This window comes from Salminus brasiliensis, chromosome 24 (genome assembly GCF_030463535.1).
Source record: "Salminus brasiliensis chromosome 24, fSalBra1.hap2, whole genome shotgun sequence".
Classification (NCBI taxonomy): Eukaryota; Metazoa; Chordata; class Actinopteri; order Characiformes; family Bryconidae; genus Salminus; species Salminus brasiliensis.
In genome coordinates, this window is record NC_132901.1 from 24,332,393 (window position 1) to 24,359,731 (window position 27,339).

Genomic DNA, 27,339 nt, shown 5'->3' on the forward strand with positions numbered 1-27,339 from the left:
TCTACTAGATTTTGGAGGAGCATTGCTGTAAAGATTTGATTGCATTCAGCAAGACAAGAAAGTTCGTGAGGTCAGGATGTTGGATGATAACCACCCCACCTAATCATACCCAACTTGGCCAAAATCCATCATTCCAGAGAACAGCTCTTCCACTGCTCCACAGCACAATGCTGGGGGGCTTTATACCCCTCCAGCCCACGCCTGACATTAGGCAGCATGGTGCCAATAGATTTATGTTTAGCTGCTCCAGAGAGTCCTATTCTATTGGCAGTGCTTCTCTACACGGACTAGACAAGCTGTGTGTGTATTTTGCTTTAAATACACTATATTTCCTGGCATTTCTTGTCTGTAAATGCTTCAAAATGTCCTGACCTGTGGACTTACTCAAATGAAATGCTGCATTCAGGGCCAGTGCCGGGGCAGAATAAACAGGAGGGTGGGGCGCACCGAATTCTGACAGGGTAGTTGTTAATGATGATAATTTGCAACTCACCCAGGTGAACTGAGAGACTGACTGATGCGAGATTTCTGATGGGTGGTGCCGCAGTCGCACAGGCATAGACCAGAGGCATAACAAAAGCCACTACCCCTATCCCACTTGGCTATTATCCAGCATATGACCCAGTGTAGATTATTTACCCCCATTCAATTCTAATTTTAATTCTAAAAAAGGAGTAGCCTTCAGTGTGCATTTAAAGGCACAGACAGGGCCATGCTAACACTTCAGCAGCCCTGGTCACACTTTCTATGACTGTAAATAGATAGAGTTAATACAGAGAGGATGAAGTGATCTCCACAAGCCATGCTTTCCTGCTCTGTACAATTTCAGAGTAGAAAAAAGGCACAAATATGGAGGAGAGCTCAGAGAACCACCCTTCCCGCATCCTTGGACATCTAAACAAGCCTGGTGCACTGATAAACAAGGCCTGTGGACTGATTAATTTAAAATAAAAAGGGTGCAGGGCTTCATGTAAAGAACACCTCTCCAACTGTTAAGCATATGGGTGGATGGGTCATATCTAGGGTTTGTGTAGCAGCCAGTGGCAGAGCAAACACTTCTCTTAACTGTAAGCCTTTTGGAAACCAGGTCATCTTAATTGTCCTTTCAACTATTCACAGTAACAGATGCACTATATGTCCAAATATTTGTGGACACCCCTTTTAATGAATGCATTCAGCTACTTTACGTTACACCTATTGCTGACACAGATGTGCAAATGCACACACAGACTCACAGCTTGTCTAGTCCCTGTAGAGAAGAACTGCCAATAGAATAGGACTATCTGAGCAGATAAGCATGAACCTATTGGCCAGCAGTGGAAGAAAGGTGTTCTCTGGAATGATGGCTGGTGCTCCAGACAATACTTTAGGGATTAGCAGGGTATGTAGTAAGGTGATTGCTGTTCTTGTCACTGACTGCAATCAAACGCTCACAGCAATGTTCCTCCAAAATATAGAGAAAGCCTTCTTCCTTGGACAGTAGAGAAAGTTACTCCAACAAAAGCAGGATACACTCTTAATACCCTTGATTTCAGAAGAAAATGATAGAGCAGGTGTCCCAATACTTTTGTCTATACAGTACATTTTAGCCAAGGGTGTCCGAATCTTCGCATGCCACTGTTCACTCAACTCATAGCTTACTTACTCAAGGAGCAGCAAGTATACGTAAATTTCTCTTACTTTTCCAGTGACCATCTCGATGAGAACACAGCCCAGACTCCAGATATCGGCGGCACGCCCATGTCCTTCACCTTTCGCTCTTGTGATGACCTCAGGAGCCATATATGCTGACCGAGAAAAGGAGAAAAGAAGAGAAGCAGATGGAAGATGAATAAATGTTTCAGAGCGAATATTCAGCTGAATACATTCTCATCACTACTGGAACAAAACCCCATATGCTACATGTCCAAATGTTTGTGGACACCCCTACTAATGAATTCTACTCATTCAGCTACTTTTAGTTGCACCCATTGCTGACACAGCTGTGAAATGTCTAACCCCTGTAGAGAAGTACTTCCAATACAACGGGACTCTCTGCAGCTGATAAACTTGAACCTATTAGGCTTGCCATGAACAGCCCCCCTGAAGTACTGAGCTGTGGAGAAGTGTAGGAGCTGTGTTCTCTGGAATGATGGATGGTGGTGCTCCATCTAATACTTCAGGGAGGAGTTGGGAAGTTGGGGATGAGGTGGGGTGGTGATCATCCAACCTTCTGACCTCACTAACAGTCTTCTAAGAAAAAAAATCAGCAGGTGTCCCAATACTTATGTCCATAGAGTGCATCTCCAAAAAGGTGAACGTCTTAATTTTCAACGGAAGTCAATGTATAAGATCTTATTTAAGATTATTTTGGAGCATTTCTATTGGTCCGTTCATCATGAAATATTGACAAAAATGGAAATTTAAGGTTTTGTTTTGTTTTTTGCATTACAGCAACAGTACAGGAAAGAGACACCGAGCTTAGCACTGACTTAAGGCCAGACCACACCGACCGGTCAAACAGGAAGAAGCACAAACATTATAATGTTTGCTGGCTGTTGTCCTGAGAACGTTCAGAAAAAGAAGCCAAATGGACTAAACTGAATGAGCAGTGAATGTCCACGTTTATCTAGTCAATGACCTCTGGCCTTTAGATTAGATCCTGACAAGCCCAAACCTGCTTGCTGTGTGACCACTGCGAATCCACTTCCCTTTCATTCCCATATCATGTTTTATAAAGGACAAAGCTGATCCACCAGCTCCCCCTGGAGTTTCAATCCAGCTGCTACAGCCTCACCTGCAGTTCCCAGTGTGCTGTTCACCTCGCCTGGCATGGTATGAGCGTTATTCTTCAGCTTGACCGAGCAGCCGAAGTCCCCCAGCTTTATCAGGCCGGATGAGGTGAGGAAAATGTTGGCTCCTAAAAAGGACAGAGATCAGGCAGTGCCTCGGTGTCAATGGCAATTTAACTAATTATAAGCTCAGAAGAAGCTCAGGAGAAGCTCAGGAGAAGGCAGACCTTTGATATCACGGTGCACAATGCCGTGCTCATGAAGCACATTGATGGCAGTGGTGATCTGCTTGCAGTACAGTCGGATCACGTGCTCCTGCAGTCCCAGTCTGGAGACCTCTTCCAGCGTGCCTTCATCACAGTACTCCATGAAGATGTACATCTCCTCCTGAGAAAGGGAGAGCGCGAGGAACCCAGAGGGGAGCAAAGAGGGTGAGGAGTCAGACTGAGACGAGCAACAGCACAAAGACTGCTTCAACCGGGTAGAGCTCAAACTGCCTTACCCGATGGAGCTCAACCCCGAAGTAGCGGACCAGGTTTGGGTGTTTAATCCCTTCGAAGATTTTCAGCTCATCTGCCGTCTCCTTTATCGTTTTGTGGTCGTTGGGCTGGAAGCGAATCTTAACAGAAAAGTTAAAGGAGTAGTTTGGTGAATAATGAAATGAAGAAGATTGATTACTGAGCCTGTATGCAGTCCATCAACCAAGACACGTTTGATATCTGACGTGAGATCCTTTAGTCTTGAAGGGGAAGTGCTGAGCTAACGAGGCTAACAAACACTGGATTCGGCCTGTCACCAATCTCATATCCTTAAACACCAGCTCAAAAACCTGAGAGGTTCAACATGAAGAGGCTTAGTCAGTTTAGCCAGACAATGTAAGCCCAAAGTAAAGCCTGTTCAACAGGAAAAGAGCACCCATAACGTTGGGCTCGAGTTATCTGGCTATCTGGAAACCCTGCCTTGTGGCCGCTGCTCAAAACACAGATCTTAATCTCCAACAGCGCTGAACTGCAGAGTAGACATTCAGAGTAACTAGTAACCAGTTGTAGCTAAACGCTTAATTCCTTTGAACCCCGGACTTATAACGCCATTGTTAATCCTAATGCAGAAACTTCCAGGAATTATTTGGTAGTATATCTTGCGGAGTCCCACAGGGTTCAATTTTGGGGCCTATAAAACTGATAAAATGAAAGTAATGTAGTTATGAGAGTGAAGAACTGCAGGCTTAGACATAGAGCTGGGCAATATGGCAATATTTTATCATGATCGTGATAAATTTTGTTATCGTGATCCACAATAAGCTTTTCTAAACATATCGAGGATATTTTTGCTTAATAAATACTGATCAACTTCAGGTTTCATTACAAACAGTGATTAGACTGCTTTAATTAAATATAAATCACTGTACTCTGTATGGGAGAGTATCTGAATGGTAGTTTTTAAGAATCCGTCTACACTGATGTATTTAGTCTGTGATTACATGTATTGTGTAAGATTGTGTATAGTGAAATTGTCTTCGAATATCATGATACAGTATTTTTACCATATCACCCAGCCCTGCTTAGACATACATGGCCTAAGGAGTTTATTAGTAAGGTTTATTCATGCTGTTTTACCAAATAATTTTTGGACATGCATTTACGAGATGAACCTGGTGACTAACCAAGTCCAGTGTTGTTTGTTAGCGACGTTACCCAGGATTCGCCCGTTGTGAACCAAACAAGCATGTGTCAGATATTAAACATATTTTTAGTTGAACCCAAAACTTTTCAGCTTGTAATCAGTCGTGTCTGAGATTTTCCTCCACTTGATGGAAGAAGCTTTATCCAGCGACTGTAGGGCCAATTCTTTTCATATTAAATGTGTAAGAATAATCAGGGGAAGACTTACCTCCTTCATAGCCATCAGTTCACCTGTGTCCACATTAATACAGGTATAGACCTTCCCATATTGCCCTTCACCTGCCCACAAGCAATTCATGAGATTTAATGACAGTCAAATAAAACGGGGCTTTAAGCTCAACACAGACGGACTGGCACCCATACCTATCTTGTTGCCTCTCTGCCACTTAAAGGTGACCTTGCGCAGGCCGACATGCATGACGTTGTCGTAGGACTTGGGCGTGTGGCACACTTGGCCGATGACATTGCGCTGCCTCAGAGCTGCGTAACGCTTCTCCTCAAAGGAGTGGATGGCACGCTGCACCGCCTCCATCGGGTCCTGGCGCGCTGCCGTGTCTGGGGCAGAAAATGTAAGGGGGGATGGGTGTAAAAACATGGAATGGACTTGGTAACGGTGACGTTTTGGGGTCGTACATGGCGCTGTTGGCACAGCCACAAAACCATCCTGCTAGGGCCACTTATGATGTTTGGGCACCAAGGCTGATTGGTGTGTAATATATATATATATATATATATATCTATATATATATATATACACATATATATACATACACACACACATATATATATATATATATACACACACACACACACACACACACACACATACATACACACACATACACATATATATATATATATATATATATATATATATATATATATATATATATATATATATATATATATATATATACACACACATATACACATATACATACACACACCCCAATCAGCCATAACATTAACACCACCTCCCTAATAGTGTGTGAGTCCCCCATTCCTTTATGCCAGCACAACAGATCTGACCATTCGAGGCATGGACTCCATGAAGGCAAGACCTCTGAGGGGGTGCAGTGGTCTCTGGCACCAAAACTAATGTTGGCATCAGATCCTTTAAGTTCTGTATGTTGCGAGGTGGGGCCCTGCGAGGTGGGGCCCTGCGAGGTGGGGCCCTGCGAGGTGCACAGATGGTTTCTTTTCTTGAACATTTGGTATGTACTAACCAGTGCATACCAGTAAAGATCTGTTTGGAGATGCTGATTGGTGTATATATATAGTCTCTGTATTACGCTAAAACACCCCTTATAACTTCAACGTTAGTGGGCGGAGCTTAGCGGCTATAGGGTGAATGTATGTATATATATTGATTCATCCGGATTCCTTTCTGACCTTTCGATTGGCTAATGAAGTTGCGTAGTTCCCAGCTACGGCGGACAGCAGCAGCAGGGTCTGACTTTGGATATGATGGCTCTACACAGAAAGGAGACACACACACAGCTTAATGTAAGCTAGCTTTCATCTTCTACACTTCAAAAGGACAAAAGGAGGAAATGTGCTCATGAACACAAACAAACAGGTCTCACCCTCTCGGTCCTCTGTGGGGCTGGAGTGGCGACTGAGGGACCTGAACTGAAGTTCGGCTGCCACTGATGACAGACGGTCGTTCTCGTGGACACTGTGGAAGAACCCGAGATTTGAATACATGGTAGTACGGTCAGTATTTCACTGATGTTGCCTAAGAATTCACCTTGCCCTGCTTCTACACACCTTCCCCGACTCCTAATCTAGTCCATTTTCAATTCCTGCCCACTAGCCAGCTAGCCAGCCTTCCCAATCCCTATTACTTGTGCCACAGGTGCTGGGAGGGTGAGGGCTAGCATGTGCTTCATCCTAGACACATGAAGCCAGTCAACCTAAGATCACTAATAACTGCCACTGGCTAGAATCACACTGAGTAATGGGGGGAGGGCCACTCTACCCACCCAGAAAATGCACGGCTATGGATGGCTGTGGCATCACTGGGGCACTGAACCAGCTAACCATGCTAGGATTTTAGACTTACCTATTAAAAGTTAACACTGTTCTATAAGTTCATACTTCAACAAACTAAGTAAAAAAAAATAATTGAAAGAATTAATAATAATTAAAAAAAGTGAGTAAATGACGGGCGGCTTAATTAGAGAGCTTGTGTTAGAAGAAAGCTGCACAGTAAGCTGGAGAACAGTTAGAAAACCCGTGCAAACCATACAAAGCTAGTATTTCAGCAGCAGCAGCAGCAGCAGCATGAGCCAATTTACCATCCTCATAGGCAGAGTTGGGGTGGAGCAGTAAGTGTACAGCTCCCCCTGCTGGCCAGAGCTTAAACAGCTTTAGTGTTAAAATTACAAAAATAGAATTTAAAAATTAAATAAGCAGGGGGAAAAAAAAAAAACACCTGTGAGGGACTGTGTAATTACATTTTGGTATTTTTACTTTTTTTTAAATGACCTCAGTAAACAATATGGCCAGTACCGCATGGACTAAGCAGTGTGCTGTATTTTTACTCTCATTTTCTCTAATAAACACTGGATTTGTTACCACCTACTGGCAGCGAGCAAATACAGCAGGTGCTTCTCAGCTCACAGAAAAAGAAAACCCAAAAAGAAAACCCAAAAAGAAAAATAATTCCCGATATTTTCTTTGAATAATGGACTGTTAGTGCTCTGATTAGGTTACTGCATTGTATTGGAAGTCACTGTCCCGCAAAAACCTTGTATTTACATTTTTTGTTTATGTTTTTCCCTTTGATTTTTTTTACTACCCATTTTCTCTCTAATTTGGATCTGCAATTACCCAGCCTGTATTATCCTCCCTTTTTTGCGTGCAATGTTCCCGACACTAGTGTGGCTAAAGACCAACACACGCCCCCTCCGGCACATGCACAGCCAGCCAACGCCTCTTTTTCGAACTGCAGACAATGCAACATCAGCGGGCCACTACTGCTCCTGGAGGGAGGAGCCGTATACCCAAATGCACCCAGCTCCGACGCACCTGCCAGCAGACGCCAGTGACAGCACCACACTGGAGTGATGTGGGGAGACAGCGATCATCTACCCACCCTGGAGAGAGGACGGCCCATTGTGCTCCTTCAGGGCACAGCTGCCGATGGCTAGCAGCATGACCGGGATTCGAACCATAGATCCTCTGGTCATAGTGACTGCGCCTTAGTCCGCTGGACCACTCGGGGCCAGTATCTTAATTTTTTATGTTTCTCAATTTTTGACAATTTTATGCTGGCCGTTGTTCTTTACATTGTCAGAATTTCAGACGAACGGGCCAATAGAAATGCATAAAATAGACTTCCATTGAAAGCTTTTTTTGCGGTACAGCAACAATATAGACAGCGTTTACAATACTAACATCAACCAAACTAAAGGAAGTAACGCAAAATCATCTGTCAAAGGTTTATTGGAGTCAAACGGCACTCTCAGCAAGCCTTTGGGGTTCTCAGTATTGCTTTTATATACATGTATAAAATATCAAATATTTATAAAATGTTGTACAGCAAGATGTCCCTATATATATATATGCTGCTATAAATGTTGCTGTACAACATTTTAAAAATAATGTTCATTATGTTCAGCATTTCATCAGAATCAAATCTATTAGATTCATCACTTTGCTATAATGCTGCACATAACGAAGCAGACAGTAAAAAGCAGTGGCGTGATCCTTTTGGGGTCAAGCAGGGGGTGGACCTGGCTACCTGTGCTCATTGGGGACGGTGCAGAGAGCTTTGGTGTTGCTGTTTTCCCCATGGGGGGCCTGAGGGGCAGGGCGGGGGCCTGGGGGATATAGCTGGGTACGCAGGTCACATGGGAGACTCCGAGAACTGTGGTAGAAAAATACACTGAGAGGCTCGAGCATCTGTGTGGGAGCTTTGTGTGAGTGATGGTGTGCATGTTAGGAGTCAGTAGTGGGTGGGGGGAAAAAAAGGGCTCAGACAACTTACATACACTATTACATCTGACAGCACACAGCACCTTTCCATGATCTGCTTGAAAGCCCTTGAATGTTTTCTGACTAATCTCAAATCACAGACAGAAATTAAATGATCAAAACAGGTAAATCCTATGTTGGAGCGGAGCTGACAGGGGTGTACACTCACTTTCCACACACTAGGTGGTGCTATTCTTTGTTGCATTCCCAATCAACAGGCTCAGTTACTGAAATTATACCTAAACTAAATGGACAAAAGTATTGGGACACCTTTCATTTTTGTGTGTGTGTGTGTGTGTGTGTGTGTGTATATATAAGTTTAGCCTGCTTTTTTTGGAGTAACTCTCTTTACTGTCCAGGGAAAAATACTTTCTACTATATTTTGGAGGAGCACTACCATGTGGATCTGAGTATTAATGTCAGGAACTCCCAAACTCTTCCCAAAAGTTTTGGATGGAGCACCATCCATCAGTCCACAGATCAATGCTGGGGGGCTTTATACCCCTCTAGCCCACGCCTACTTCTCTACAGGGACAGGAATCATGGCAGGTACTCTAAAGCTTTATTGGCTGAAATTATGTTAAATTATATCCATTTATTAGGCAATTGGAGAACTCAAGAGAGCCAGACTGGCTGTTCTCCTGGTTTCACAACCCCATATTCAACCGAATTACCCAATAACTCGCCCTCGGTGATTGGGACTGGGTTTGCTAGAGCAGAATAAACACTAAACTCAATGTTTCACGCCTTAATTCAGGACTTCTTTTGACCTGGATCTTTCAAAATTAAAGATCACTTGTAATTCACTTCCAAGGGGTTTGAACAGTAAAGGTACTGTATGCGTCATAAAAGCACTCATATGCATTCACAGTGGCTAAGACACTGATCCCACTGCTCACTAATAACCATGTCATTACACTGACAATCAATGCAATTACAATATAATCACCATCCTATTCTAAATGCATTACACAAGCTGTACTGCTACTGTAATTACACTAATATACCCACTCCAGCTATTAATTACATAATTACATAAGTGCTGCTCATTAGTAACAACAGGAGCAGTTCAGATCAATACAACCACCCTCAACTTACACATGCAGAACTGCAGTTGATACACATGTAATTACATAAGGGGTACTACTGTAATCACCAGTATGTACAACGCTAATGCCTGCATTATGAATGTGTAATTACAAAGTTATTAGCGACACTTAATATGCAGTGGGATCCAAATACTATCACCTAGTACCACGACTATAAACACTTAGCTGAGCTAAAGAAAGACAGGTATTTAGATTAAGCCTATTCAGAGAAATTAAGAGACAGTAAAAGAGTGTGAAATCATGAAAATAGGGGGGAAAGTAGAAACACTGCCCACTATGCAAGAACTCCTGCTTTTACTGTAAACCCCTGACCTACCTGGTGCCCTCTGCATTGGGGATGAAGAGAGAGGGGTTTGGAGGGTCACTATGGCAGCGAGGAACTTTGACAGGCCGAGGGCTGTTTCGAGTAGCTAGAAATAAAAGAATCCTTTAAAATCGGACAATGTTCACACTCAAATTATGAGGTATATTAGATAGAGGTGTATGAGGCATATTATTAAATAGATTTTTTAACATGGCTGCTACATAGGTTTGCTACAGTCTCAGAGCGGGAGCCCTAACAGCAAAGGAACAGGACTTACCGAGGTACAGGCCGCTAACAGGACTGTGAGGTTTCCCAATCACATGGCCAATACATTCGTTCATCAGGGCCTGAAGACTCTGTGAGAAACCCACAGGTTTTAAATCAACTTCAACAAGCACCTATGAACCATTCATAATTATTATTATTAATAAAACAGCCTCTGTTCAATTCCTCAGCCCTTTAACTAACATTCAAACACAAAACACACATTTCGGGGTCTGGTCTAGAGACACCAAGCTCCTATCCTAAGATAGCTCCTAGGATCTAGATTTTCTGTGGAACTGAAGCTTTTACAGGACAATATCATGCCATCGAAGGCTGTGCATCTTTATCACAAGGCTAAAGTTGGCTTCTCATTTAACTTTCCCATTCCACCTTAAATAGTGTGTAGCAGTCACACTCTGTCCCCCTCATATACAGCACCCATACTGCAGCATCGTTTAAGGTGGGGCAGAAATTCTAATACAAGGATGGTGAACAAGAAAAGAGCTCAGTAAAGTTCCTGTGCTTTCAAAAAACTACTCAAGCCAGAAGATTTCAAGAAGAGTCTGAAGTTCCTAATTGTGTGAAGCATCCCAAAAGAGCTCAGCGGTGTGCTTTCCTTGTTTTTTAGATGCATGATTTTGGTTTTAATTTTAATTAAATGCTTTTATGGCCCAAAAACATCTTTCTAAAAAAGACTAGAAGTCAAACCCCAGAAGTGACACAGCAACACTTTACCAGAAAATCATCTTCAGGCAGTGCAGAGATGAACACCGGTTCAATAGCTTGAAGGAAATCGAAGCCCTGTGTTGCCCACCTGCAAAACCATACATATAGAAATGACAGGTCAGTTTCACCTAAAATTGACCTCCTGCAGAATGTAGTGTCTAAAGTAAAGAGACTGACCTGGGTCGGGTACCTCTACCACTCTCACACTTTGTCAGGACATAATTCATCCACTTTCGGGCAAAGGCAATGTAGCGCTCCCCTATCCGCTGCCGGAACTCTCCTGACATCAGCCTGACCACCTCCTTATGGTACTACAGGTAGAAGAAGAAAAAAAAAGAGGGGGGTGGAGGGGGTAGGCAAATAAAGTCATCAGATTATGAGATTATGTGCATTCATCTATTAGCAGCCACAGATTACTGGAAATCTTCAAGCGCTAACCTCAAAGGCAAAGTTGTAGCCCTGGACCATGGCTTCTCTGTAGTACTGCTGAAGGGTGGCGGACTCTGACTCCTCCACTTCTGCCTCAAACTCTGAGGTGAACATGTACTCCACATGATCTATGGCACTGTTAATCTTATTGCACAGTTCCAGTGCCTCGTTCTAACAGAAGAAAGGAGATACAGAGGCAGAGAGGCATTTTCAATGTGTGAAACATTCTGACCCACATAAAACCCCTAGACCAGGACTGAAAGGGAGCAGAGCCACAGTATATAGGGTAAAAGCTCACGTCTACACCATCATACATGAATGGCCTAAATCTAGATGCACGTCATTATTTCTTATGCTCAGAGTGGTCCAGCCCGAGAGGGCACAATTGGTCTGGCTCTCTCTGGGTGAGTAGGTGGCGCTCTCGCGTTCTACCCACATCATTTGAGTGTGATGTTAACTGGCAACGGTTCCTGCATCAGAGCTCGGTACCCAGCGCTATGGTTGCACAGGCAGCAGTTTAAAAAGAGGCGGTGAGGTGGTGGCTGGCTGCACATGCGTCGAAGGAGGCATGCGTCAGACCTCGCCCTCCCAGTGTTGGGGCACCTTTTGTGTCATAAGTGCCCCGAAGTGGTCGAGCGGAACAATGCACTGTCACTATGACCAGAGGACTGCTGGTCCGAATTACGGTTATGCTGCTAGCAGTGCTGACCAGCGTCTATGTTGCATCAGCAGTTGGGAAAAAGAGACGCTGGTTGGCTGTGCACGTGTCGGAGGAGGCGTGTGTTGGTCTTCCCCTCCCAGTGTCGGGACCATTGCACGCGATATGGGGAGAATATGCATGGGTTGGATAATTGGTGATCCAAAGTGGTTCGAAAATGGATATGAAAATTTACAAAAAATAAACTTGTTTAATAAAAAATATATATAATATAAAATAAATGAATAAAACTCGACTTAATGTAGTCCAAAGTGTCAAAGTGCTCCCTTTACACAAGCTTGAGTCTTTTTAAAATAATGGAAATAGAGGTGGGCAATATGATTATCAATTATCAATATCATGACACTTCTTGAGCATCGATATCATCAGTACTGAACAACTGCATGTTTCAATACAAATTACACAGATAATGCAGTTTAACTGAGTTTCGAACAATAATCACTGTATTAAGAGTTTTTGAGAGCAGTTTCTGATTATTAATTCTGGTGTATTGCATCTGTCAATTTTATGATACATATTGTCGGTTGGGAAAATTCATCATCCACACCTAGAGGGGAAACCGCCTTATCAAGACCACCAAATTTGAACATTCAAAGAGGTTCAGTTTACATCGACTCGGCCTGGAAAGTCACGCAGGGGGTTACCTTTAGCTGTTCTAGGGCTTGAGCAATGAGGGGTTGACTTGAGGTCTGCTCACGCCGTAGGGTCAGCAGCTCCTCCATTGACTGCTGGAAGGCTTTGCGCTGGGCCACCAGGTGAGCTGACTGCATCACTATCAACAGCAGATTCTCGACCTAAGGCACACCCACAGAAACACAGCAGGGAGTCATAATTCAGATACAGGACATACCAGTCTCCCTACCAGTAGTGTATGTAGGTATGTGGGAGTACAACCAGCTTCACCAAAAGATGTCTAGCTGGTTAATCTGTCTCCAATATCAGATCATTTGCTAATATTACCTTCATTGCCCTCAAGGTGTCCACAGTCTCCATCTGTGGCACCAGTTTGAGTGTGGTCCCGTCCCACTGGGCCCAGTTGGCCTCAGCAGGTGCATCCCCAACCCCATGCTTGCTCATAAGTAGATAGGCCTCATCCTCGGGGATCTCATCTGGCTCCTTTGAGCACTCCTTCCCCACTGCTGCATTCAGCAGCTGCAGGATGGTGGACCGCTGCTCCATCAAACCACACGGGACAAAGATTTGTAGCTCTTCCAGGCCTGGGATTTGAACCTTTAGGAACGTTAAGAGAAATGCATGTGTACCTGAGCAAAAACACAACACGGCTCTCAAAATTAAGCATTTTGGCTTAATGTAAACAAACACTGTGCGTCTGGCCATCAGTCAACTCAATCCCAGCATCCTGGATGGACTCTTTACCTTCTCCAGGTTCATTTCCACATATAAGCTAGCCCATATTTTTAATATACCACATAACACAGCGAGGGTCTACAGCACCACCTACATCTGTGGATCTGCAGCCTGCTTCACTCTTTTCTTGAAAAAGGGGCGCAGGAACAAAATACCTTGACGTAGTTCCTTTCTTTCAAGGCTTGGAGAATGCAAGGCACTCCGCTGGCTAAGCTGAAGTCAGCAGCAATCTCGAGATCCTGCAACAGAGAAGTACAGAACCTTTCAAAATAAAAATCAAGGTATTTCCAACTATCAAAAGATCCTGTGAAACTGCCTGGGGTCCTAACAGCCAAATAACAGACGATAAGACTGTATATTATTTTTAATATATGAATTATTGAAATTTATTAATGTAATATCATGCTTTTTATCATGGTATCAAAACTGGCACATAGAATTGAAGAATTCTGGTGGTATTGGTAACGACGGTAAGATGTTTCTGCTGTTAAATATTACATTTTAAGGGGGCAATTTCTTTTCCACATGTCTTTATTTGCATGTTGCCAGCAACTCCTAGAAATGTGGAGAGCACAAGCTTATTTCCAACCCTCTTACCTTGCGAAGCATCTTGGCAAAGCCCAGCGCTTTAGACGCCCGCTCCCTGGCCTCGTGGAAAAGCTCTTTGAGAGATCGGCTGGTCTCGATCACCGACCGCCTGCGTGGACACGGTCATTAAACCACTTGTCGCCACTCATGGCTACATATGTATGGCAATAGGCACTCATCATAATACACTGCTGTGTTTCCTGCCCTCTGATCTGTACCTGATCTCATCTGAGGCCATGCTACAATCAGCACTCTCCCAGAACTCATCATAACTCTTCTGAAGACCTACATCGAGGAAGTCTCCCGTGGACCTCAGCAGCATGCCAGCAATGTCACTACAACGAAAGAGGGAAAACGGCCAGTCACAAAGCGTCCTGCGGAAATGAAAACTGAGCAGACTGGAAGACTGTAGGGTGTTTGGGTAGGGAAAAGGTTTGAAGACGTACCAAAACAGCTTCCCAGACTGGGCTTCTCCTCCTCGGATGTATGGAGTAATGACCTTAGTGAAGTTCCACTCTTCCTCCAGCAGGTTCTTCAGGCTGTGGGAGGCCTGAGGAAGCTGCTGCAACATCTCGATCCAGCTGCGCATGTAGCCGAAGTAGACCTGCGATGGACGTTAAGACACCACCTTTACTGATAGGAAACCGTTTGTGGTCAGATTTAGTTTATAAGTAGCGACGGAAAGGAAAGCAAAGCAAAAGAACCTCATTTCAGATCACGTTACGTTAGAGTTTAGATTCCGAGCCCGAGCCCCAAATTTCACACCACTTTTCTCAGGGCCTGCGACTTTTTTTAATGCTATTTATTATTATATTATTTATTTATTACTTATTATTTTTTAATAAAGCTATGGCGTGATAAATCACAATAAAGCTAAATAATAAATTACACTGTGATCACACATGAGCTCCTTGACCTACAGCGCTGTGTGCAGCCAGCGGGACGTGCCCGGTATCAACCGGTCCTGGAATCCTTCAGCCTAACCTTTTGCTCGTTCGGAATTTAATTTTTATATCTTATGTTGTTTCCTAAATGCAGAATTAATGTGTGCAGTAGCGTTATTTGCATGCAGCAACGGGGATTTGCACCAGCATTATTGCTGTTTTCTGCATGTTTGCACTGAGGCTACGCTTATTATATTATTTTAGATTCTTAAACCTTGTTAAATTAAATTACAGTAAAGGAGGTCATGCAGACATTATTCTTGTAGTCCATTTTACCCATGTTTAGGCCTGTGGATCATTGCTGCTTTAATCATTAGGAGTTTCATTCTTAATAAACAGTTGTAATAACAGGCCAGTGTTGCTCTGCTCATCAACATCACTCTGAACAGATTCAAAAAGATTCACTCATTCAAACAACTCTGAACAGCAGTTAAAAAAAGCTCAGTTTTAACACTTTACTTATTTAAAAAAATAATAATAATAAAATTTTGGGTTAAGGCTCATAATGAGGGTGGGGCGGGCTTAGACGGAACAGGCACGGGTTCGGGTAGGGTCGGGCGTTCGTGAAGCAACACAGAAGGTCGCAATACCAGGTTTACCTGCTCCAACAGTACAGTTCTTAATGCTGTTCTGAAGGACCATTAAACACAGCATCACTATGCAACGTCCAGTTCTGACCAGAGGAGGACGAGGAAGCCATTCAGCTTAAACTGCTGAGAAGTAAACACTGCTGGATTTGTCCAACACACTCCAACAGGTATGAAAAGTGCTCCCCACATATTAACCGTACCAAACCCCACAGTGTCTCGTCAGGGGATCCATCACCATGGATGCATCGCTTACCTGGAAGTCTGCTCTTTGCTCAGTAAACATACCGGAGTTAATTTAGGAATCTGCTCTAAGCAAATTACATTCATCACCCCCCCCATAAAACCTCCGCTCAGGGTGAGCACGACTGCTCGGAAACATCTGCTGATCACTTACCTCTAGCATTTCATGGAGGTCTTCCTCGAACTCATCAATGTTGGCGTTGGTCTGCAGGCCTTGCGGGTCAGAGATGATGCCACGCAGCATGAACTGGTAGTACTGCTTCATGAGGAGCCCACCTTTCAGCACTTCCTTACACTCGCGCACCAACTGCAACACACGGTTACACACGTACGTGTTACAGTACAGTACTGCAGGTGGCGCTACAGTCCAGTTCCAATCGGTTCCAATCAATTAATTTAGGACTGGACCGAAACCATCTCCTCTCAGGGGGCTGTATATCTGTCTATTTCTATCTCCACTCATTTGTGTGTTTAAGCCACTTTCCAGACCTCCTTTTAAAAAGCTGGTACACATCACGACAACCAATCAGAATAGAGCTTATCTACATATTAAATTTATTTATTTATTAATTAATTAAAATAATAAATAAAAAAGCAAGCCTGCTGAATAGCAGAAATCTAAAATGATTAAAGAGGTTGAAACTGATCAGATAAAAATGCCTAATCCGTTTCTCATGCAATTTCAGGTAAGTGGGCTTCAGGGACCATGCGCACCTGTTTGATGCTGAGCAGCGAAGGCTTTCCGGCAGGTCTTTGCTCCAGGCGCAGTTTGAGGCACTCGTGAATGACGTTTAGCAGCACCCGACAGAGCACTAAGAAAGCAGGCCGAAATGAGGGCAGGTCCATGTCCTGCAGTTCTGCCCACGAGACCCGTCCTGAACCTGCCTCTTCTTCCACCTGTCCACCCAGGTGCCGAGAGAGCTCAGGTAGGTAGTCAATGTACAGCAAGGAAGAGTCCGGAACCTCGGACAACTGAAAAGGTACCGACAAAATTAACAAAATTACAGATGTTTCTGGTGTTATTGTGATAGGTCACTCAATGGACAAAAGTATTGGGACACTGGCTCATTTGTTGTTTCTTCTGAGCTCAAGGGTAGGTATATATATATATATATATATATATATATATATATATGTATCTATACCCCTCTAGCCCAGACCTGGCTTTAGGCAGCATGGTGCAGATAGGTTCATGTCCTATTCTATTGACCACACTTCTCTCCAGGGACTAGACAAGCTGTGTGTTTGCACATTTGTGTAAACAATGGGTGCAACTTAAAGTGGCTGAATGCATTTGTCAGAAGTGATGTCCAGTGGTATGAAAAGTGGTGTTTTCAGTTCAGAAGCATCACCAGGGCTGCTTGGCGAAAAGCTTACCGTAGAACCTTCAGCACATCAGTCTTTTTTAAACACATTTAATCATATGGAGACGATACCCCATTAAAACCTGTGGTGAAGATCACCATGGCCAGATCCAAAGAGTTCTCTGAGGCTCTTCAGGTCTTTAAATATGTTCAACAAGGTTTTAATGGGGTGCCCTTAATATTATTTTCACATGACTGTCCATCACTCTCCAGGATAAACCCAAGAATGACAAGGTGCTCACCTCTTGAGTGGGCGTGTGGCTCAGCAGCGCAGTCCTGGACCTCTGCAGCGAGCGGTCCATCAGTTTGTGTAGGCGAAGGATGAGTTTGCGCAGGCCCATCTGCTTCAGCGCCTTGTCTACAAATGGCCTGTATATGGCGGTCGGGCAGCACTGGCTTTCACCGCCGCACGCCGGGATGAACTCCTCCGACAACAGGCGAGCAAACTTGGGCGTAAGGCAAGTTAAGGATTCCCTTTTGGCTTCGGTCCCGGCGGGCTCACTCTCCTCCATGTCACTGTCGGCTGTGAAGGTGGCGGTGGAGTCGTTCTCGTCCTCCTCGTCCTGTTCGTCGCCATCGCTGCCACGGGAGCAACGGGGCGAGGGGATCTCGAAGACGGGCCAACCGATGCGGGAGAGGTCTCGGAGGCCCAGCACGGTGCCCATCACACGCAGCTTCTGGTTTAGGTCCTGAGTGATATTGAGCCACAGGCAGAGTGCCTGCACCCTGCCCTGGAAGTCCCGTGCCGCATACTTCTCGTAGTCCTTCTGCAGAGTCTGCAGCGATGGGTAGAGAGCTTCTACAGACTCCAACAACCCCATCACACCTCTGACCTGCTCAAAAGCCTGCCGCTGTCTCTGCAAGTGTTCCCGGCATGCCGTGCCTGAGCCCAGCAGGGCTGCGGTGTCTACCTCGGCCCAGGAGGTGGGGCAGGTCCCGCAGTTAGACTCTCCTGGGCAGGAGTCTCTCTGGACGGGCTCCGGACGAGTCTCAGGCGTGGCCAGGCAGCTGTATTCCACCTTGAAGTGCAGAACCTTGCTGATGATATCAGGAATGGCCTGGCGTGCCGTGTAAAGAAACAAGTCCTGGTCATTGATGCTGCGACGAGCATGCCAGGCTTGGAGCTCCAGCCAGATGACCTCATTGTTCTGGCCCATGAAGGCCGTGTTCTCCAGGCCCCGCTGCTCCTTTTCCTTCTTCTTGGACGACATGGACGTCAGTTTGAGCAGCAGGCGAAGCGTCTCGAAGAACTTCAAGCGGTCAGCCGGGCAGTCGGTCCGCGAGGTCTGGCGGTGGGTGCGGGGCAGAGCGTGGGGCATGTTGACCGGGAGCTTGCTGGAGCTGCAGCCCAAGCTCAGGTAGGGCTTCCTGGGGTCCATGCTGACTGCGCTGAAGGGACCAGACTTGGAGAGAGGGTCCAACATGAAGGAGCCCTCAAACGTCTTCTTTTTGTCCCGCTCGTTCGAACGCAGGTTGGAGCGCTGCTTCTTGCCTTGCTTGTAATTGACCTCCTCAGCAGGGTCTGGTGGTTTGGCTCCTTCACGCTCTCTGTGGGATGAGGCACCGGTGGGGCTCCTCTCTGCAGAGGATACCGAAACAAAACACATTGTGGTGTCAGGTGTCAACGATTACAGGTAATTTATCAATTCATTCACGATTGATTATTATGGGCTTTAAAAAGCTAGTCAGAATCTGGGGGAGAGGCTCAGTATCACTGGTTTGCTTCCATATCATCGCTTTTCCTTATTTTCCTCGGACACAAACACTCAAGCTGTGAGGAACGGTGTTTTCTGGAGTCAAGGCATGAAGGAAGTCCTGCAAACAAGGAGCTGTTGACGTAGGAGAAGGTTTTTAGCCACGCTGGTGAAGTCGAAGCAGTCACGTGACCAAATGAACCAATCACAGACAGCTTCCACACCAGAGTCCGCTTGAAGCGAACCCCAGACCATTGATTTTAAGGAGGACCAGGCTGCTCTCGGGCTTAATAACAGCTTTCAGACTGACCAAACGTCCCAAACTCATGGAGTAGGCGCACATAAACCTCATAAAAAAGGCCTTGCTCAAGGGCCCAAAAAGTGGCAGCTTAGTGGGCCAGGGTACTGAACTCACAACCCTGTGAGCAACCAAACCAACCCCTTGTAAGTTTTGGGTAAGCTCCAGTTTAAGCAGCCCTCTCCTTCGTGTTACTACATTACCTGCCAGGCTGAAATGGGTTACTGAGGTTCAGCGTCTGTAGAGCAGCCTCTCGGCCAATGAGGCGTGCATCCTTACTTCCGAAAGCTCGGACAAGCTCATACTGTGTACTACCGACTTCAGCTAAAGCTCAAAAACACACGGGCTGCGTCACGAGCGAACGCTTGAAATTACCTTTGATGGGAGAGCGACCCGCAGCTCTGCTCTGGCCGCCTCTCTGGTGTTTGCCGGACATGCGTTTCATCTGGCGGGGGGTGCGGGGAGGCGAGGTGCCGTAAAAAGACTCCTCTTCCTGGGTGAGCTCGTCCCACAACTCATCCAACTCAGAGTTCTGCCGGGACTCATCTTTCGGTGGGTCCGTCGGCCTGGAAATCAAGCAGAACAGTAAGCGAAAGGAAATTCAGCTGGCAGAAAAGCCGAACCTCGTCCAAATTCAACTAGAATTAAAAACTAACTGTTTAAGCAATTATCCTAAAGCCTAATTAACTGATACTGAGACAGGCTTGTTTGTGGACGCCCCTTCTAATGAATGCATTCAGCTACTTTAAGTTGGACTCATTGATGACACAGATGCGCAAATGCACAAACACAGCTTGTCTCGTCACTGTAGAGAAGAAGTACTGCCAATAGAATAGGACACCATGCTACCTAATGCCAGGCCTGGGCTAGAGGGGTATAAAGCCCCCGCAGCAGCATTGAGCTTGGAGCAGTGGAAGAACTGTGTTCTCTGGAATGTATAACACTCTTGTCGCCGAATGCAATCAAATCCTCACAGCAATGCTCCTCCAAAATCTAGTAGAAAGCCTTCTTCCCTGGACAGTAGAGCCAGTTACTCCAACAAAAGCAGGAGAAACACTTCGTCTAGAAGAAACAATGAACGAGCAGGTGTCCCAATACTTTTGTCCATTTAGTGCATCAGGCTAACAACGCACACAAACACTGGATTTAGACTGTCACTAATCTCAGCTCTGTGAACACACCCCTAAAATTAATTAATAATTTATTTAATTATGATTAAACACCCCCCCCCCCGGCCGCCACCTCTCAGCTATGCTTGCTATTTTTGTCTCTGTAGACTAAAGGAAGACAGAAGGAAGGAGGTCCACTGCTATTTGCAGCCAGTCAGGATGACCATCACAGGTCAGTGACCTAAACTGTGATTTCACTCACAAAGCCCTCAGACTACTCACTCACTCACTCAGTCAGTCCCCCATCTGCCCCTCACAACACACTCCTACTCCCATGGGGTACCCCCCACCCAACCGTATGCTCTGAGAGTAGAGCAGACACCTGCTGCTGATCACGGAGGCTCTTCTAACAGAACACTGCAGATCCCAACAACCAGACAGTCCTCTCTGATCAACATATGGTCATCAGACAGAAGCCTGGCTTTGACTCATCACTGGGAGGAATACTCCAGCTGTCTGAATCATCAACACCATCAACATCCTCAACTAATTTTGCTGCATTCAAGCAATAACATTCAGGGATGCACAACATCTGGGCGCCAATTAGGGCTGGGCGATATGGTAAAAACACTACATCATGATATTTAGAGACAATTTCACAATACGATACATATAATCGAGACAAAATAAATAGGTAGCGACAAATTCTTACAAATTCAGATACTCTCCTGCACTGAATACAGCGATTTCTATTCAATTAAACCAGTATAATCACACTGTTCGTAAGAAAATGTGCAGCTGATCAGTGTTAATTAACCACTAACAAAATCCTCGATATAAAATATCGTCATATTGCCCAGCTCTAGCGCCAATTTTATTGAAGAAACTGAAGATTTTAGTTATTATTATTTATAAAATTAATATAATAATTAATAATAAGACAATATTGGAACTCTTCCTTCTTTGAGATCCCACAGCGCCCCCTGTTGGTCACTCAGCAGCTGTTACAATGACAAATCCTGAAATCCACCCTTTTTAATGAACATTATTCAATGTTAATTAGTCTATTGGTTATCCCATCAGCCCAGAAATGGCCAAAAGGTGACCCCTTCTAATGCTCAGTACAATCCAACAATAAAGGGCCCCATTCATAGTTTAGTACACGAACAGACAAGAGAGCAGCAACTGCCACAAAGCCGTGCTAAAGGCCTAAAAACCTCAGACCCGTGCACTGCTATCTTCTCCAGTGATGGCTATCTTCAGGCTCTCAGAGCAAACAAGTGAAAGAATGTGTGTGCTGCTGGTTAATGGCGCAGTGCAGGGCAGAGTCTAACAGTGATAGAATTCCTCAGGAATGACACAGGAAGCACCGACGTCATCCTCGCCCTTGCTGTTTGTTTGGTTGCCATGACGCACCTCCACCGAATGCCGCCCGGGCACGAGAGCGTAAGCAGCTCTGCCTCAGAGCTTCCCGCTCGTCCAGAGCAGAGCTCCATCCAGCCCATCCGGACAATGGGCAGGCCAGCGCCTCCGCCGGCGCTCTGTAATTTAGTGCTGCAGATGGTGCCGCCGCGGGCTGAACGGCCCTCCGGTGCCTCGCAATAAAGGTCGGAGGAATGTTACAGCATCTGAGAGGGAGGGGGTAAACGGCACAGGCCGCAACAGTCCCGCTAGGCTGACCTCTGACCCCCTGCCCTCTATTGTCGCGGGCTGCGCTCTTCCATTGTGCACGAGCGGCACGTGGCCCCGCAGTCTCCCCGCTGAATGCCTCCTCACAGCTGGCGGGTGAACGAACACACACACACACACACACACACTTACTCACTCACAGTGGGCCCGAACTCAAAGCTCACTACAGACGGGCCCTAAACTCCTGCCGTACCCTCCCTAGAGACCCTAGCAGATAAGCACAGGCCATAAGGCGCATGTCTTGGCTGCTGAATTGCGAGGGTGAATCTACACAGTGTGTGTGTGTGTGTGTGTGTGTGTGTGTGTGTGTGTGTGAGTGAGTGAATGAGAGGACATGATTATACCAGCCAAGATGATAACTGTGAATCCAACAACAAGGAAACTGTGGGCTTGTGAGGGCTGTGAGATTTACTGGCCATGACCACGTTTACAGAGGATCTGAGTTCCTTTAAAACGCTGGACTTCCTCCAGCAGCGCTTATGAAAATCTCATGCAATGCAGACCTAAATACCAGGTGAAGGTGAAGCATGGCTCCTAACGAAAACAAAAATCTCAAGGTGTGTCGTTCAAACTGCAGGCCTCCTAATCCAGGCTCTTACAGACCTAAACTTGGGAAATTTCAAGAAAATAATAAAGAAAATGTCTAATTTTAGCCATTTTTCTAGGCCTAAAACCCTAATTCCCACTTCTGCTACATACCGCTGGCTCTGAATAATCCACACACTCCTAATGGGGCAGAAAAGGCTACATTTTTATTATTTTTATTATTTTAATTCTTTTTATTAATGTGAGCGCAGGACATTTTTTTGTCATAGTAAAATTCTCAAAAACCTTCACCCTAAAGAGAAATTTCACCATCAGGTCAAAACTCAGCCTCCAATCCAGTGCTGGCCGATATGACCCGAAACCAATATCACGATTAATTGAATATTTTAGCTCAATTGCGATTAATGAACCATTATTCAAGCTGCTCGAGTTGTCGGAGCTTTCCTCCATGCTACACACGTGCTAGTATTATCTACCCAATTTGAAAGCCCCCCCCCCCACAACACTAGCCATACCCCTAACACTAGAAGCATAGGTCCCCTCTGACACATGCGAGGCCAATCTCCGCTCAATCCCTCTTTTCAAAGCACGGCTCCCCAGCAGAGAGCAAGGCTAATAGATAGATAGATAGATAGATAGATCACTTTATTTATCCCACAGGGAAAGTCAGTTTTTACAGCAGGAAAATCAAACAAGAGAGCAGCATGATAGAGGCATAAAAGCGTAAAAAGTGATTGTAGTGCAGTCATAATTACATTAATATAATGTAATATACAGAATGAATTATGTGTAATGTAACAGTGCAGTAACTACATTAATATAATGTAGTGATGTAAGGCATCCTGGGGTATCATTACAGTATAGAGTATACTGTACAGTATAGAGTATACAGTATAGAGTATAGAGTTAATCGTGCCCTCTCTGACTCCGGCTGCTGATGGCAAGCTCCAGCGATCCACAGATCATAGTGGCAGCGCCTTTGTACCACTGGACCACTGAGAGCCTGGAAGTACCACGTTTTTAGGGGACCACAATGTGGAGAATGCATCAGACATGAGCTCATTTTTGGGCAAATACACACCAAACACCTCTCTCAACCTTCTCAAAACGCATCCAGACTGGTTTTAGAACTTATTTTAGTCCAGAAACACCAAACGGAATTTCTCAGCTGAGCTGAACTTTCCAGTTTTAGCCTGAAAGTTTAAAGAAAGGTCTGTTTATGCTGTTTTCCTAAAAGCCTGCGCATCGATCCGAACCCTCGCCACGTCAGTAACGATTGGTCCGCTTGATAGCATCGTATTTCCTACGCCGCCGCCATGGAGAAATTCGGCTGGATGAACATGGCTTATGATTGCGCGTCCGCTGATGTGAGATAACTGGTTGCAGATGACGAAGCACATTATCAAATCGACCTGCATTTCCTCATGCCGGTCTCTCCGTTGGCCGGACAAGCTCAGACAACTCGCCCTCTTTTCAAAAGCCGTACAGACCACCCCCCTCCACCACCCCCAATTTTAGTAGAAGTAATCACCGGTCATCAGCTATGAGCTCCAACTTCGGGCTGCAATGACGAAGAACCAACGGTGCACGGACGTCCAGCTCACTGAGGCTCAGATCACACCCGTTTAGAGGGCAAAGCCTCATATCTGAGATCACAGAGTCGAGGGAACGGTCGTAGACTGGCTTTCTCTCGGACTTGAACTTAGCATGTCGCTAAACTCGCAGCTACAGTGGGCTCGGTTTTTCCCACCCAACTGTTTTCAGAGCGTGACTTCATTCCTCAGTGAGCTCCCACGTGCTGTTGCGCTGCCTGGACTCCAGCCGTTTCTCTGAATTACAGCAAATCCATTAGCTTCTCTTCAGCTTCCTGTAAAAGGAGAGGTCCGAATTGCAGCCGACATTTACGCTGAACCCGATGCTGCCACCAAGTCGGCCTTTCTGACCTGTAACGGCAAGAGCACACCCTCTATTCTGACCGTATGCACCGTATGAACAGTCATATCGCCCAGCCCTACTCCAACTCCGGCACAGTGGGGGGGTGGGGGGGGGTCAGTTTCAGCCTCCATCACTTGTAATACGGCAATGAGGTCAACACAGCGAACAGAAAGGCCCACTAGTGTTTCGGTGGCGTAATTGCGGAGCAGCGCATGACAGAGCATTAAGGCTAGCCATTGATTCGACAGAGACATCAGGGAGTCGTCCAAAGCATGCAAATAAAATGCATTGATTTTTTTGGGACCGTCTAAATCCAGTGTTTTGTAGCAACATTAGCTTAGCATCTCCTGCTGTAAACTAAAGAAGCACATGTAGGAGACGTCTGGAGGCATCTGGGCTTAAGAGATCGATCACGTCTATGTGATTTCTCGCCGAACTGCTCCTTTAGCAACACCGTCCTCTTTCTGCATTTCGCCTCACTGTGCTTTCATGCCACAGATTTGTACAATGTCATTTCCTCTGTCCACACAATGACCTCTTGAGGCTGCAACAGAGTGTGTGTGTGTGTGTGTGGCATTCAAGTACTGAAGAGCAGCAATGTGAGGAATGCATAATGCAAAAAAATAAATATTTAAGGAGGGTTGGATCAGCGAAATCTACCGAAATGAACGTCCTCAATAACAATTCACGAGCCAAAACACCAGCAACTACCCAAACCCTCGTGGTTCACAGCTGAAGGGTTCTACAGACCCATGCAGAAGGCAGATAGGAGAGCGAGGACTTGCACACCCCTAAATTCAGCACGCCACTTCCTTCCTTCCTGCCAGACGCAGAGGAGTGCAGCGTGGACGCAGGTCCGCTTGCTGAGATTTGGGTACGTTTGGTCAAGCGCCCTAGAGGACCCATCTCTGGTCCTCCTGAAACCAGTGGACTGGGGTTTGCTGAAGATCCGCCTGGTCCGTTTGGTTGGTCATGTGACCATGCTCCTGCAAGAACGGCTCCTTGTTCGCAGATGATCCTGCGCTGTGAAACGCCAGGGGTCCAGACAGCGCTGTTCTTTACAGCCCGAGTGTTTGAATTCTAGGAAAATTTTCTAGGAAATGGTTTTCTAGGAAAATCCAACTATTTAGCAAAAATGCTAACGGAAAAGTGGCGTCCGCCAATTGCCCAATCGATCTACGGTTCTGTATGAAAGCAAACCTGTGATAGTGAGGCCCACCTCCACCAAACGAGCCCAAAATCGGTCCTCCGCAATTGCCATGTTTTTTGTTGCCAGACTCGGAACCGCCCTCTAGTGGACGCACGGCTTAACATCCATGCCAAAGTAAAGGACGCATAGAAGTATGTGGGCAGCAACTGTTAATAAGACTGTTAATATGACTGTCAGCCAGCCACCTTTACCGTTATACACAGCTTGTGACCAGCAGGGGGCACTTCAGTGCATGCCCAGCTAAGAGAACTACGCAAATGGATTATTCAGGAGCTGCAGCTGCACTTCTGTGCATCAGGCTCAGCTACAGGCCTTAGTACGGGTCATGCGGAGACCAAGCACTCGCCAAAATGATGCTACTGTGGAGAAAAGCAATCGCAGACGCCACACACACACACACACACACACACACACACACACACACACACACACACACACACAGCAGCTGAGCGAACTCCACACACACACACACACACACACCACTCAACAAAGCATTTGACTGGTCGGTACTTTACAGTGTGCAACCCCCTTCCAACAGAAAGGACCATACAATGTCATAGCGCCACCTGCAGTACTGGAGTAGACTGCTAGTACGTGAACTTGCAACCTCACATAGGTTGCTCGACTTCACGCAGCCCTCACACAAGCTTCGTTTGGCGGGACGTATACTGAGGTCTTTAGGGGGCTCAGTTGGGGTACAGGGTGGGGTTGTGGCGAGGGGCAGCTGATAAATTTTGATTTATATGAGGGGGAAAAAAATCTATCCTAAAAAAAAGTGAAGGAACCTTTCAATCAAAGACCAACACTGTTCTTCATCGGACAGTTTCAGGTTAACTCATGCAGAAGTCTGCAGCTTTCCGAACTGATTACAGAATTACGTAAAAGAAAAAATAGCTTTCGGTATTTAGAGAACACTCTCATAACATCGTCCGTGAACTACGTCAGTCTTTGAGGACACCCTATAAGACATAGTTTAGTTTGTTGCATAATCTCCAGTATAATGCTGCACATGATGTCACGTGTAATGAATTTGTCCCGGGCGTGGTGGTGGTGAGGGGGTGGTGGGGGGTACCGAGAGACGCAACGCTACATTCCAGAGGACACGTCGCCAAGAGCTGGGACAAACGCACCCAGTGAGTGACGTGGTGGTGCTGCTGCTGTGGGTCATTAGACATAATGATAACATATGAGCTTGGCACACATGCCATCAAGCTTGCATTTATGGGCCTAGCATTACCCAGGCCAACTCTGCAGCCACTGCACTCTGCGTTCTGGCAGGGCTAATGCTTTAAAGAGCGGAGTTCTAGGAAAGCAGATAATAGCAGTCACATGTACTGGACGTGCATGTGCAGCCTTATCATATATGACTGGGTGTATTACCTTGGGAAAGTACGCAAAAACATACCGGGGCTGCAAACAGCCTCGAGGACATCAGTAAAGCAACCCAACGCAGCTTCGCCTGCACAGTGCATTAGACAAATGCATGGTGCAATGCATAAGAGTAAGGTAAGGTAAGCAGCATCAGCAGCAGCAGTTATAAATTCACCGCAGGCAGTCAGACTGATTCCCGGAATGCTAAATCCAACATTTCCAGAACCCACTTCGCATCTGAGTCACAGGACAGCGAGCCAAGTCCCCTTATGGACCCCTGGCAGGTTTCAAATTCAAGGTCTACTGTTGCTTAAGCGCTACACACTCCTAATTTCAGCCAAAACCCACTTCTTGAAAGCGTGCTCGAGCTGTTTTTTTAATGAGTATTTACCTCAAGTAGTGTCCGGCA

The 27,339-nt window shown here is 45.7% G+C and overlaps 1 protein-coding gene across 4 annotated transcripts in view; it reads right to left on the reverse strand.

Annotated features, from left to right (window-relative positions):
* The window catches only part of map3k4 (mitogen-activated protein kinase kinase kinase 4), a 32,223-nt gene that overhangs the window by 3,070 nt on the left and 1,814 nt on the right, over window positions 1-27,339 (reverse strand). For 2 of the 4 annotated variants that reach the window (XM_072670375.1, XM_072670374.1), the window contains exons 2-25: window positions 19,446-19,636; window positions 17,321-18,657; window positions 16,429-16,686; window positions 15,869-16,021; window positions 14,387-14,544; window positions 14,159-14,275; window positions 13,950-14,049; window positions 13,508-13,591; window positions 12,945-13,214; window positions 12,629-12,778; window positions 11,276-11,437; window positions 11,015-11,148; window positions 10,847-10,925; window positions 10,125-10,203; window positions 9,860-9,953; window positions 8,202-8,327; window positions 6,040-6,131; window positions 5,846-5,926; window positions 4,817-5,008; window positions 4,662-4,732; window positions 3,274-3,390; window positions 2,999-3,158; window positions 2,777-2,899; window positions 1,681-1,787 (exon numbers count right to left, since the gene is read on the reverse strand). In XM_072670375.1, the coding sequence (XP_072526476.1) occupies window positions 1,681-1,787; window positions 2,777-2,899; window positions 2,999-3,158; window positions 3,274-3,390; window positions 4,662-4,732; window positions 4,817-5,008; window positions 5,846-5,926; window positions 6,040-6,131; window positions 8,202-8,327; window positions 9,860-9,953; window positions 10,125-10,203; window positions 10,847-10,925; window positions 11,015-11,148; window positions 11,276-11,437; window positions 12,629-12,778; window positions 12,945-13,214; window positions 13,508-13,591; window positions 13,950-14,049; window positions 14,159-14,275; window positions 14,387-14,544; window positions 15,869-16,021; window positions 16,429-16,686; window positions 17,321-18,657; window positions 19,446-19,636 (4,435 nt within the window). The remainder of the gene's footprint in view (window positions 1-1,680; window positions 1,788-2,776; window positions 2,900-2,998; window positions 3,159-3,273; window positions 3,391-4,661; window positions 4,733-4,816; window positions 5,009-5,845; window positions 5,927-6,039; window positions 6,132-8,201; window positions 8,328-9,859; window positions 9,954-10,124; window positions 10,204-10,846; window positions 10,926-11,014; window positions 11,149-11,275; window positions 11,438-12,628; window positions 12,779-12,944; window positions 13,215-13,507; window positions 13,592-13,949; window positions 14,050-14,158; window positions 14,276-14,386; window positions 14,545-15,868; window positions 16,022-16,428; window positions 16,687-17,320; window positions 18,658-19,445; window positions 19,637-27,339) is intronic. The other 2 variants (XM_072670377.1, XM_072670376.1) reach the window with 1 other exon arrangement.